Source organism: Larimichthys crocea, chromosome VIII, assembly GCF_000972845.2.
Source record: "Larimichthys crocea isolate SSNF chromosome VIII, L_crocea_2.0, whole genome shotgun sequence".
Taxonomy (NCBI): Eukaryota; Metazoa; Chordata; class Actinopteri; family Sciaenidae; genus Larimichthys; species Larimichthys crocea.
This window is the reverse complement of record NC_040018.1, coordinates 12,701,692-12,714,504: the sequence shown is the minus strand read 5'-3', so window position 1 is coordinate 12,714,504 and position 12,813 is coordinate 12,701,692. Positions and strand designations below refer to the sequence as shown.

The following is a 12,813-nucleotide window of genomic DNA, read 5'->3' as shown; positions in this document are numbered from 1 at the left end:
TTATAGATATTTCTGTCTGTTTATTGTGTTTTTGTTTTGGCCTGTTCTACTTTTGTTTCTCTATCTTGCTGCTGGGATAAATAAAGTATCTATCTAATCTAAATCTAAAGTCCTTGGATACCTCAGATATCACACACAGCTCTTAAACCTCCACTTCATGAAATTTAATGTAATTTACAATCAATAAACATCTTGTCTGTGTGTGTGTGTGCAGGGATGGGGGCGCTGTTGCGGATGGTATCCGGGCTTCGTGCAGGATGTAAAGGTAAAAGGTCAACCTGTGTAACGTGTCACCAAACTGTCACTAGTACACCGGTGTCACGCCACCCCGCCGGCTGGTTCTGTCTCACGCACACACATTATCGGTACCCAGCTGGGCTCAACTTGGTGTCAAGAAAAAATGGCTAAAAAGCGGAGAGAAAGACGAGAGACCGACGGCTTGTCCTCGACACAGGAGGAGGTGAAGGCGAGTGATTCACAGGCACTGAAAGGTGGGTACAGGCTATGTGAAGCAGAGGAGAGAGAGCCAGGACGTCTCGGCGACACGGATAGATTAAGTAACATAACGAGCTGGCAGCGTAAGGTTTGCTCTGAGGTCAGTCCGGATGGCACAGCAGCTGCTAATGTTAGCCTGCATGTCCGGGTGCTGTAACAAAGCCAGCTAGCGAAGATTAGCCGACTGTGGCTAATAACTAACGTCAGCTGATGAGTAACATCAGGCTGGCTTGTTGACGAAGATTAAACACACTTTGCATTTCACTTCACACTGCGTTCATGAGCTAGTCACTGTGATTAAACTGTGTTTAATCTTTGACTAAAGCTCGACTCTGTCTACCAGTGTTTGCCAATACACAGGTCCTCCAATGTAACTCAGTACCACACTGTACAAATACCTGATAAATGTTACATAAGTACAAAATTATATTGTAAGATGTACTGAAAGTGTACTAAATAGCTCCTTTGATTGTTGTACCATTATGTATCATATTACTAGATTATTAACATTTGTGTCTATCTGTTATAGTTGAAGCATATATATATTTCTATAATATATATATATATATATATATATATATATAGTGTGTATTATATGTTATGTATGTGGTGTGTGTGTAATATATATATATAGATATATAATGATAGTATATATAGATATATGTATATGTATATGTATGTATGTTGTGTGTTGTGTGTTGTTATCGTATATATATAGATAATAGATATATAGATATATAGATACATATATATGTAGCATATATATATACTGTGGCAGAGTAATAGAAGTGTATTGCTGCCACACCAGAAAAAACAGAAAAATGAACCAGTATCACGTCACAACGTGAAACATATCACGTTTTCAACAATGTTATGATGTGAAACGTTCACGTTTTAACTTCACACTCACTCATTCGTGTCAGAAGTGACCACGGTTAAACAGAGATGACAAGAAATATTAAAAATTAAAGGTTTTCTACTCAAACGTACAGTAGTTAAGACACAAATATTTCATCTGAAGCTAAAAACCTAAAACGAAACATTAGACAGATAATATTACAATAATCACCATCTGTGCATGTTCGTCCATTCACAGCCAGACATTTCCAACCCGTCTGCGGCGTGAAGTCAGACTTATTCAGCTCTACCTGCAAAAGATGTTCACATCTGTTTACTGTTTAACCCTTATTCTTATTGTTGGCTAAACGTCCAGCTCATTCATCAAAGATAACCAAACACCAGAATTCATGCTGCCTTTTTTTCTGACAGAATATTTTAAACCAAAAAGTAATAAATTCAACATAAGTAAAAACATTTTCCTGTACTTCAGGAAGTAAAATATTTAGTTTCTGAGCAGATGACGCTGTTATGAAATTATTATTTGTGCTAATGACCCAAATAACAATAATAATTTCTTTATTGCCTTCACATCAATCATTTTTATAAGCATCTCTGACCTGTAGCCTGATTGATTTCATCAGGTGCAGAACTGTTGTTTGTACTTTGAACTGTAACGTGATCTCTGTATGTAAATCTGATGACGTGAATGTAGGATTTATTCCAGGCCAGCTGTATGTCAGCACACTGAAGGCATTGTCTACGTGACTGCTTTAGATCCAACTCTGACCATGAGTCCTGAGAGGTTTTTAATAAATAAATCCCAGTGTCACGTGTACTATGTATGTGTTTGCATATATCTGTATGTGAATATACAGCTGTAATTCAATCGGGTCAATTACTTTCATTTCTTTGTGTAATTTGTAATGTGTCGCAGGGTCTCTGGTTCATCTCTCAGTTATATCTCTAGAGCGCTGTTCTTAAAAAGAAAAAAAAAACTCTCTTAATACTGACACCTGAAATTACCTGATGTTACAGTTGTTTCTTTTCATGAAGTGTTTATTGAAAGCATGATTTAGCAGACTGTCTCAGAAACAGAGACGGTCTCGAGGGGGAGTGATGCAGTTCTCTTTAGGGCTTGAACGAATGATGCAAAACTCATATGAAAATTGCATGACGCTCCCTGGTAGCTAGTTTGTCTGTATTTATTTATTTATTTGGTGAATAATTTGTTCTCTTTCATCACAGAGGCTCAGCATACTGTGGGGGGCTCAGCACGCATGTCTCTGCTGATTCTGGTGTCTATCTTCACCTGCTCTGCCTCAGTGATGTACCTGGTTTACAGGAACTTCCCAGAGCTTCAAGAGTAAGTTAAATTGTGGTTTATTAAACTTGGTTAAATGTGGGTGAGTACAATGATCATCCCTGGAAATTAAGATGTGTTTTTATATTCACAAATAAAATTGTTAGTTCCAATTTAAACCAAACGTTTGATTTTATGGAGTTTTGAGCTTGAAATCTAAAAATAGATCCTCAAAATGATTTTCACTAAGTGCAGTGGTTTTGGGATTTGTTGATGGTTTGCTTGTTTCTGTATGAATTATACTAATGAAACTGTGACCTGTTATCATAATTAGAAAAAATAGTTCTGTGTTGCCACATTACTTTGTCATATTCAGCACCACTCAAGGCTTAGTGTATCTATACAAGCCAGGTTGGACATTGGCCCAAAGATTTGTATTTTGAAAATGTTTGTGTGAAATATAACTGAATCTATTTTCTTTCTTTTCTTCAGTGATGAAATGGAGAAAATCAAGATCCCTAAAGATATGGATGATGCCAAAGCTTTGGGAACTGTGCTGTCCAAATATAAAGACACTTATTACACCCAAGTGTTGGTGGCCTACTTTGCAACATATGTTTTGTATCCTTGGAGAAATCCCATCTTGTGGTTGCATCTCTTGATCATGAGATGCAACCACATGACTACAGCTTCGTTCAAGTGTTGATTGAGTAACATCAGGCATTCCTGACAGAGTTCTCTTTATAAAGTCTTATCTCATGTTAAGAGGAGTATTTAAGCACTGGCTGGGATATGCAGAAAGTCCAATCTTAAGCTGTTCAAAATCCAGACGAAAGATCAGTTATCAGTTATAATATACACGTTATAGTTGACCTATCATTGACAATAGAATCAAGCTAGCTGGAGAAATACTAAACATTTCATGAAAATACTCCTTGTGTTTATTTTTTTCTTACTTAACAAGGACACCATCAAATCACAGTTTCTACAGAAAGAAGAATACGCTTGATGTACTTGTTATTGTTCATATATTTTATTTCACGTGTCTGCCTGTGTCATAAGTTTTTGTTTTTTTTGTTTCCAAAGTTGTTTACCTTAACACTTTTGCCAGCCTCCAGACCTTTGCGATCCCCGGATCTATCTTCCTCAGCATCCTGTCTGGGTATCTTTACCCTTTCCCCTTGGCTCTTTTCTTAGTCTGCTTGGTGAGTAAGGATGGACAATATGAAATGTGTGATTACAACTGATGAACAACTGTGCAACTTTTGCAGGAATGGACCGTGCCTCTTTAAACATGCATTTCTCATGCAAATTTCATTGAGGTCATAATTGAATGTCAGACGTTGAGGGAGAGGGCAGTGTAAAAAACAAACAAACATAAACATTAAATTAGTATTGGCTGTGGCTGTCAAGTCAATTTTATTTATATGACCCAATATCACAAATTTGCCAGTTACAGTCTGTACAGCATGCGACGCCATCTATCCTTAGATACAGCAACAACAGAATATGGATACGTCTTTGACAAATAGACATGCAGTAGTTGTTGTGTGTGTACAACATGTCATGTGGCAGTGCTGCATCATAATCAGCTGTGGCTAGGTTTTTCATTTTGTTCTTGTGTGGTTTAAATGTCCAGTGTGTAGCATTTAGTGCCATCTAGCAGTGAGGTTGCAGATTGCAACAACCTGAATACCCCTTGTCTCACATCGTCTTCTCACTAAACTCACGTTAAACGCTAAATCTTACACACTGGACTGTTTTTGTTGGTCAGTGTAAAAGAAGTTCTTCCTCTTTTTATTCTGACAGATGGTAAAATGTGATGTTTTTTGCTGTGACAACTAGGAAGGGCAGTGGTTAATGTGTAAACACCAAGGCCCTCGGCCTCTTCTGTGAAACGTATACAACACTAGTGCAAACTAAAACTTCAAATGAAGATTTTTTTTTTTTAGTATGACTATCATGTGTGTCTGGAAATGGTCATCATTTCTAACTCCAGCTGTGAGATTGTGGTTGTCTCTTCCTCATCATATGCTTCAGTCAGTCATCATGTGTTTTCTCTGTTGTCCGCAGTGCTCTGGCCTGGGTGCTTCCTTTTGCTACATGCTGTCATATCTGGTGGGCAGACCAATGGTCTATAAATATCTCTCAGAAAGAGCACAAAAATGGTCCCAGCAGGTAAAAGCCTTAGCAGGAAATGCACTGCGAATGATTTATTTTGTATAAAATAAACAGTCACCACTTTATAAGACACGTCTGTGCAATCCAAAAAGAAATATGATGATGTACATTTTTATGTAGGTGTTACTTGCACTGTTTTTTGTAGGTAATATGATTATAAACTTCGCAGATAACAGAAACATTCTGCTCATGACTTCTTTTTTGGCAGGTTGACAAGCATAGAGATCATTTAATCAATTATATCATCTTCCTGAGGATAACTCCCTTTCTTCCCAACTGGTTCATCAACATCACCTCACCTGTCATCAATGTTCCTTTGGGGGTTTTCTTCATCGGTACCTTTCTCGGTAAGAGCGTCTATCCCTTCTTTTTTTAAACTTTGGTATCATTTATTGTTGCCTGACTCACCTGTATTCAACCTGGCCGCTTCGCAGGCGTGGCACCTCCATCCTTTGTAGCGATCAACGCCGGTACAACACTGTACAAACTGACCACAGCTGGCGAGGCCGTGTCCTGGAACTCTCTGGCTGTGCTCGGTGTCCTCGCCGTGCTCTCGATCTTGCCCGTCTGCTTCCAGAAAAAGCTGCAGAAGAAACTAGAATAGAACGCTATACACCTCAGCACCTCATCCGCTGGCTGATCAACTTCCCCAGGAAGTCGGCTCAGGAACGTGCAACTGTCACTCAAGTTGCGCTGCCTCAGTCTCATACACAGCTTCTGGTGGGAGAATCTCTGACCACTGGCACAACAAGCAACTCATTGACCACAAAACGCATGCAGTTGGTGGGTTGTTCCTGATGTAAAGTATAAACTGGCCGCTGTCTGCACAAGTTTTTTGGTTACTGTGACTCATGTTGTTTATTGTGGCACCTCTTGAAGTAAGAGAAATTAGTTGTTGTTTTTTTTGTTTTTGTTTTAAATTTAGGGCACTGCTTATTGTGTGATTGTTGCCAATGATTTAAAGGTGCTACTTGGAGGATGTGGAAGTAAAACAGTCTGATTTGGATTTTTACCAGTTGTTTCATATGGACACTTTTCATGAGGAAAAGTCTTTCTTTCATTACTTGATCAACTTTTACTAATAGATTTTCTTTGCAGCAGCATATCTATTACCACATCCTGTTTGTAGCATCTTTAAGTCCCACTTCCTTTTTAATATATTTATTTTTAACTTTGCTCGTGTCTGATTTCAGCCCTAATGAAGTGTACCACCACAGCAATAACTGTCACACTACTGCTGAAAGTTTTAAACAAAAAAAAAGTACATTTTGATACCTGGTGCTTGCCTTAGCAAACATGTGCACTGTGAGGGAAGAATGAATCTGTGGAGAAGAAAAATGTAATGACATTGTTGAGTTCACGTGTAACCACGTGTCACCTTGAAAGATGCCCGGATCCACTGCCGTACAACAGCCCCTTTCATCTTCACTCATTTCTGTTCACATTTCTAGCCTAACGCAGCTCTTTGCACTGTAACTTGTAACTGCTGCAACATTTCCTCACAACACAGCTGATTTGTGTGGTAAGATGCATGCAACCCAGAAAACAGAAACATTTTTGGTTTGTAAGTTTTGCATAAGTGGTGATAATGTGTACACAGATTGTGTGTCCATCTCTACCCTATTACATTATTCTCTATTCCAGTATAAAAGTGGAGATCCCATGGATGATAAACCAGCACCCTCAACAAGATTGCTAACAGCCTGAGGTATCCAAGCCATACCTATCTTGCTTCCATTCTTCAAATGTATTATGATGCCTGATTCATGTTCTTATTTTGTCTTCTTTAAGTTGTTTTAAATGGCTAATTGTGTTCTGTGCTATAAAAACTTGCTGATTTTTTTTTCATTTAAATGTTTTGTTGCTGGTGTACCGAGAAAACTTATCACTACTGCTGCTTAAAAACTTCCTGGACGGTCATCAGAGACGTTGATGAGGTGAATGTACATGCAGGCAACCTATTTCTCTAATCTCTTAAAATGGCACAGTCACAGTGGCAGTTGTTTTGGTGCATTTTGACATTTCCTGTTTTCACTTCGACGTCTTATTGAACAGATTTACTGTGCACTGCTTTACGATTAACCTCTTCAAACCCCGATTTGAAATGACGACATGAGCGTCAATCCATGTGAAATTCTACTGTATGAGGATTCTAATGTCTGAGCGTTTTCTTCCCATGCTTTTTGTACCGCTTACTGGTTTATGAGAGAGCTGCATTTACACACCTGTTGTTTTGGAAAATGCACTTAGGTCAAGCGGTAAATGGTATAAACTGGTCCTAAAGTTGTGTTTTCTGTCTTAATATTGAATAGAGGTTAGTTTAACTTCTTGGAAGTTCTTCATAATGCTAAATCTGCCAAGATGACAATACCTATTCTAAACTTCACACTGAACATATATACAAACTGGATATAATATTGCTATTTCGTTCGTCCTATTACCCTATCAAAGATATAGTGAGATTTTTGTGTAAGCCTCTGTTAACATCAAAAGCAGTATTATTTTGTACTGAGCAGTGATGTATGAAGTGTGTAGAGATTGCAAATTTCTTTCTAATCAAATCTGTTTTGTTTTTTAATCTATTTATTGTATCATTAAAATTATCTTTACAGAATATGATTGAGCATAATGTGTAAATGCTATTTAATCATGCCGCAGCAGGGAACTATCAACAGTATAATGTCCTTTTGTGGAGGCAAAATTGACTTTATAAATGATGAATATAAAATTCTTGGGATTCTTTCAGACTTTTAATTATGTATCAAGGTTATACTATTGTCAGAGTCACAGTGAGGGTTTAGTGCCACCAGGTGGTGATATTGTAACCCACCTGCTAAGCAGTGATCAGGTTGGATAACATTCATTTACTCTGACATACTAGAGTGTGAATGCTAATAATATTTAATCTGAGGAGCTTTACATTAATTCAATTTTTAAAAATAAACATTTGAACACTGAAAGAAGTGACCGCACCATGATGCTTTGGAGTTGGTGTGTAGAAGTGAACCTACTGAAGCAACAATTGAATCCAGTATGGATGTATAAACGCAGTGAGACAAATGTTGCTCTAATTTACTGTATTTAAAAGTCCCATATTGTAGAAAGTGAGGTTTCCATTATTTTTTATTAGAAAGCAGGTCAAGATGCTGAAGGAAAAAAATACTGTAAAAGTACTCAATCCACTGAGAAATGCACCAGCTGTATTTAGAAACGGCCTTTTAATGAGCTGTCAGGATTTCAGGACAGTCACTGACGTCAGCCTTTACCTGTGGTTGACCCAGGCACACATCACACAGACAGCTAGCCAATAATAATAATAATAATAATGATAAGCTTGTGCTCCATAGAGAAGCATGGCACTATACTGAGATGGTGTCTTCATGTGGCTATTAAACAAATCACTGCAAAACTGTAAAATAAAGGACCTTTAATAGTCAGTACATAATGTTACTCCATGGTGTATTTAAAGACCAATCACATCACGTACAAAAATGATGATGCTTCTCAGGAAATAAACAAGTGGTAAATTGAATAAAAATAAAAATCTGTTACAGTGACATCAGCTGCAATAATCCCTGTCCATGCATCAACAGTAGCAGCCTGCTGATTTTTATTTAAAGCAGATGATTACAGCTGCTGCTAATGGACCACAATGCATTTCGACTGCAACGCTCTGATTTCTATGGATGTGCGTAAAGCCAGAGATGGTGAGCATAAAGCCGGGAGTAATGACAATTCCCTTAAAAATAAAACAACTGGTCTCAACAACAACAAAAAAAATGCATGAAGAACTCAGCAGAGTTAACTCCTGTACATGGATCTAAAAAAAAAAAAAACTGACTATCAGCACTGTTTTGACATGTTTTTCTTAAATCACTGCAGAATAGAGGATAGTGTGTTTATTAACTATAAGACAGGGGGATTATTTTGACATATAGAATTAAATGAAGAATTAAATAATGTGTCTTTTAGTCTCCAAATGTATTGTAAAGTATGGCTGACCTTTAAAGATTACTACTAGATTCATATTTTCATCACTTTATTAATTTATGTATTCATATTTAATTCATATATAACTTGTTTTTTATATATTGATATGTATATTGATATGTATCTGTGTGTGTGTGTGTGTGTGTGTGTGTTAAAGCTACGTACAGATAAAACACTGCAGCATTTTCTTGCCCCCAGTCTGGTTATCAGTTTGACTTTTATTATGAAGGGTCCGGGCACCGGATGTGCCGTGGCCGTTGCTGTCAGTTGAACGGGTTAGCTTATCGGTACTGATTTTCGAGCTTCGCAGTAACGTAGCATCCGTGATGGAAAAGAGAAATCACGTCTCCGAGTTGCTTTAATATGCTCCCTGTTGAGGGGATAAGGTTACCACCGGACCAGTCTCAAAATGACCACCGGCTTCAGCTCCGGTTCCTGCCGGTTCGCAGATTATTTTGTGATCTGCGGACTCGACACCGAAAGCGGGCTGGAACCCGACGAACTCTCCGGTAAGGTTTTTCTCCATGTAAATGTCGGACAGTCAGGAAGGAGAGGGGTGTTATAACAGCAGCGCAGGGTTATTATTGAACATTCACTGTGTGTTTAGGTGTCTGTGGTTTATTTATTCGTAAACATGTAACGTGGAGATTTTAAGATGAACTCTGAGCGAACATTACGGTAGGCCCAGCTCATCTTCTCCCAGCCTGTTTGTGTGTTAATGCTCGATGAGAGGAGAGGATTACTGACCTGTTATGTCCCTTTGACGCTCTGACATGAATTTAAACACAAATGTTTTCCATGAAACCTCTCCCGCTTTTTACACTCTGTATGTAAAAAAAATGTATCCCGATGCTGGATCTGCGCAGTAATGAATATTTAATGATGACAACACTTCTCTTACACTTAAATCAGGCACGAGTGTTGGTAGATGTCGATATGATGTTATTACTGCTGATGGTGTTGTCATAGTGGCTCCTAGCTGTCACCGAGTTATTTAGAGGAGATCAGGTGTCAAGGTAGCAGCACACACGGGTGGATTAATCTGCCACATGCCCTGGGGCAAACATGTATCTTGCCCTTTCATCGACCCCTGATATCCTCAGCATCCATCAGAGATCCACAATGTGCATGCAGCCTTCCTCAGAGGGCACACCCTTCCCTTCACAAACAATTACATGAAAAGCCTAAACATACAAATAAGACTACAATAAGCTGTGACACACCTGGATCCAGCTCTGGGGCTGTGACCTTTTTTTTTTTCTTCCCCCCCATCCTGATTTCACCTGCATGAGCATGTGTTTTGATTAAAAGAGAGAGGATTTGCATCTATATCTGCATGTCGGCATGGCAACAGTGCTGTCCTTCCTCTCAAACTACTGTATATCCCCGCTCAGCAGATTTTGTGTATTTGAAAGTACGTTTGATCATAAATCAGAGCGCATTTCAGCATCAGTCAGCAGGGGTAGGCAAACACGACAGTGCTGTTGAATGACACGCACACGGATTCATGCCTCAGAAATGATGGAAGACGCTGAACTGCATCACAACGAGCTGCATTTTGTGACAGTGACAGGCTAATTCCAAACATGAACAAAGACGTCTAAAAATGCACTGAAGCAGTCACTTTGTGAAGCTGGTTGGGTAGCTATGACAACTGACAGACGGCACGTGACGGGGTATTTTACCACAACTGCACATTTTAATCTGAGAAGAACGGGTCCTAACAAAGACGTCCATTTTGCCTTGATCCAAGTATTGTGAGCTCTGTCTCTCTCTGTCGAAAGACTTAATGCTTATTACATACTGTGTAATCTGTGGATCATCCTTATCTTACATGTTCATGCCTCATAACCATTGCTATTCAAGACTTTTGTTCATGAAATGTATTTGATTTTCTGTGACACATGGGTGCGTTGGAGCCTCCAACTATGGGGAAAAAACGATGTAGGCTAATAATTAATACTCTTGAGTCTTTGTCTCTGGGAGACGCGACAGACTCAACACATCAGCAGAGTTTTGTCACATTTGAGTGTATATCTGGCACGTCCAGCATCACCCCCACCAAGTAATGTCAGGGATTTCCACAGCAGCACCACTGCTAACCCAAGTCCTCGGGAAAACCCTGAATGTTGAAGAGACCAAACAGGTCTATAACAGAGTTTCAACTCATTTACATTCAAATGATTTTGTGTGTTTGACATTAAGAAGAGTGACCTTTTCGCTGATGTCATTGGTTGATATGCTTCAGCTTAAGTCAGGCAAACTATTCGAGTGCAAATGTACTAACATGAACGAGACTGAAGCCCGTCGTGAGCAAACGTCTTAATGTGTATAAGCTCCCGATGGCCCGGTTACTGTGCCTCACTGCAAACTCTTCTGGCTTCAGCCGACAATCCAATTAGTTCAGCTGTCTGTACTGATTTTTAGTCTGGTGAAAATAAGTTGGGTTTTTTTTGTAGAACTGCTGTTCACAACACAGTGATCAATGGAAATCGACTTCAGTGAAGAGTCTGTTTTCTGTGTGATTTATTGTGACTCAGCACGTAGTGAAAGGCCCGCAGTGTTGCTGTTGTAGTTGAAAGAAAATTCTTTCCCCCTTAAAGCAACAACAAAACCGAAAATACCTTGAGGTTTTCTGACTCAACATGTACTTCCTATTTTTACTTCCTTCAACGTGAGTTCCTGTTTACAGTTCAGTTCAAGTTTACTTGGAAACAGTAAAATTAATCTCAGTTTCTGGTGAATTACACAACAATGATCTAGTTGACCAGACCAAGGCTATGTACTATACACAGTAATGTAGTTAAATCTGAATATACGTCTTTGTTTTGGCTTTCAATCCATAATCAAGTAAGTTCTGGAAGTGAAGCCTCTAGAAAACATTGAGTGAAATCTTATGAAAATAATTTCATCCTTGCTTCATTGTGGACAGAGAAAATCTGTCGTATCTGGTCATCATTCTTCAAAATGTGGCGTGGTACCATTGAGTGGCAGCTAAATTAATTGCCTATTAATTATTTTGTGTTATCGGATTGGACAAGCTGTCTTGCTCCTCGTTCAACTGTCGGACAGTAAAATCATGAGCTGCGTGAACACCATGTTTGTTTCTGACATGTGTAAATACAAGTATAGATTTTTTTTAAAATACACTTATTGATTGGTTTTCCCTCTTCCTTTTTAAAAAGATGACAGCAGCTATATTGTTATTTAACAGAATAAAAATATTTTTCCGTCCATCGTGATCAGGGTTCTTTAAGACCTCTCTGTCCGGACTAAAATGGGAGTTGTTGAAAGCTTGTTGAAACTTACACATACAAACTGGGGCTCTGTGGTCAAACATCTCTCTGAAGCTGTTCTACTTACTGCATCTTGCTGCTGTTTACTGTAGAAAGAAGCTAGGGGCTTGCCCTCATTGACTTTCAGTTTTGAGTTGAAGAGAGGAAATGGTGTGGAAATTCCAAAGTTACAGATTACATATATGTCAGCTAAACTTCTGCTATAGGTGCACCTGCAGTATACCTATCTTTTGTGTTTGAAGTCAACAATGAATATCCAGTAGAAAGATTGTCAGATTTGAATCTTTACATGTAATGAATATTTTTTTGGAGTGATAGTCGTCAGGTAGAACAAGCTGTTCGAAGACACCATGTTGGATTAGAGAAATAATAATCTATTCATTGATTTGTCAGTCGGTAGAACATCAATTGACAAATATTTTGATTATCAGTTCATAGTTTAAGTAATTTATATTGAAGAAATGGCCAGAACTATTAGATTCCAGCATCTGTTGTCTGAAGATTCTTATTCAGTATACAGTATTCATATACAGTATGTGTGATACTAAACTGAACATTTTGGGGTTTTGGACTGATATTCAAACACAACATGGAACTTGAAGACAGGTCCCTGGCTTTAGGGAATTATATAGACCAAACTATTTAAATTATTATAAATTAAATAATATACTAACAAATAATGACAATACAAAATCATTACAGCACTACATT

General features: G+C 38.4%; 2 protein-coding genes across 6 annotated transcripts in view; both read left to right on the top strand.

Moving 5' to 3' along the window:
• Positions 1 to 225: 225 nt before the first annotated feature.
• On the top strand, positions 226 to 7,430 carry tmem41b (transmembrane protein 41B). Its single transcript, XM_010730908.3, has 7 exons — positions 226 to 491; positions 2,581 to 2,698; positions 3,128 to 3,256; positions 3,747 to 3,840; positions 4,709 to 4,813; positions 5,025 to 5,163; positions 5,251 to 7,430. Exons 1-7 carry the CDS (start codon positions 401 to 403, stop codon positions 5,418 to 5,420), a joined length of 846 nt encoding a protein of 281 aa, XP_010729210.1. The 5' UTR covers positions 226 to 400; the 3' UTR covers positions 5,421 to 7,430.
• Positions 7,431 to 9,054: 1,624 nt separating this feature from the next.
• dennd5a (DENN/MADD domain containing 5A) overlaps positions 9,055 to 12,813 on the top strand; it is a 33,566-nt gene continuing 29,807 nt past the window's right edge. For 3 of the 5 annotated variants that reach the window (XM_010730925.3, XM_010730919.3, XM_019276405.2), the window contains exon 1: positions 9,058 to 9,315. In XM_010730925.3, coding sequence (XP_010729227.2) covers positions 9,216 to 9,315 — 100 coding nt within the window. In that variant the 5' untranslated portion in view covers positions 9,058 to 9,215. Of the gene's footprint in view, positions 9,316 to 12,813 lie in introns of all 5 variants that reach the window. The other 2 variants (XM_027281077.1, XM_019276406.2) reach the window with 2 other exon arrangements.

Bases quoted from the DNA above. Each gene is read 5' to 3' on its own strand.
- tmem41b (XM_010730908.3), top strand. From the start codon at position 401: ATGGCTAAAAAGCGGAGAGAAAGACGAGAGACCGACGGCTTGTCCTCG. The intron at 492-2,580 runs GTGGGTACAGGC...CTTTCATCACAG, and splicing joins TGATTCACAGGCACTGAAAG to AGGCTCAGCATACTGTGGGG. The intron at 4,814-5,024 runs GTAAAAGCCTTA...CTTTTTTGGCAG, and splicing joins CACAAAAATGGTCCCAGCAG to GTTGACAAGCATAGAGATCA.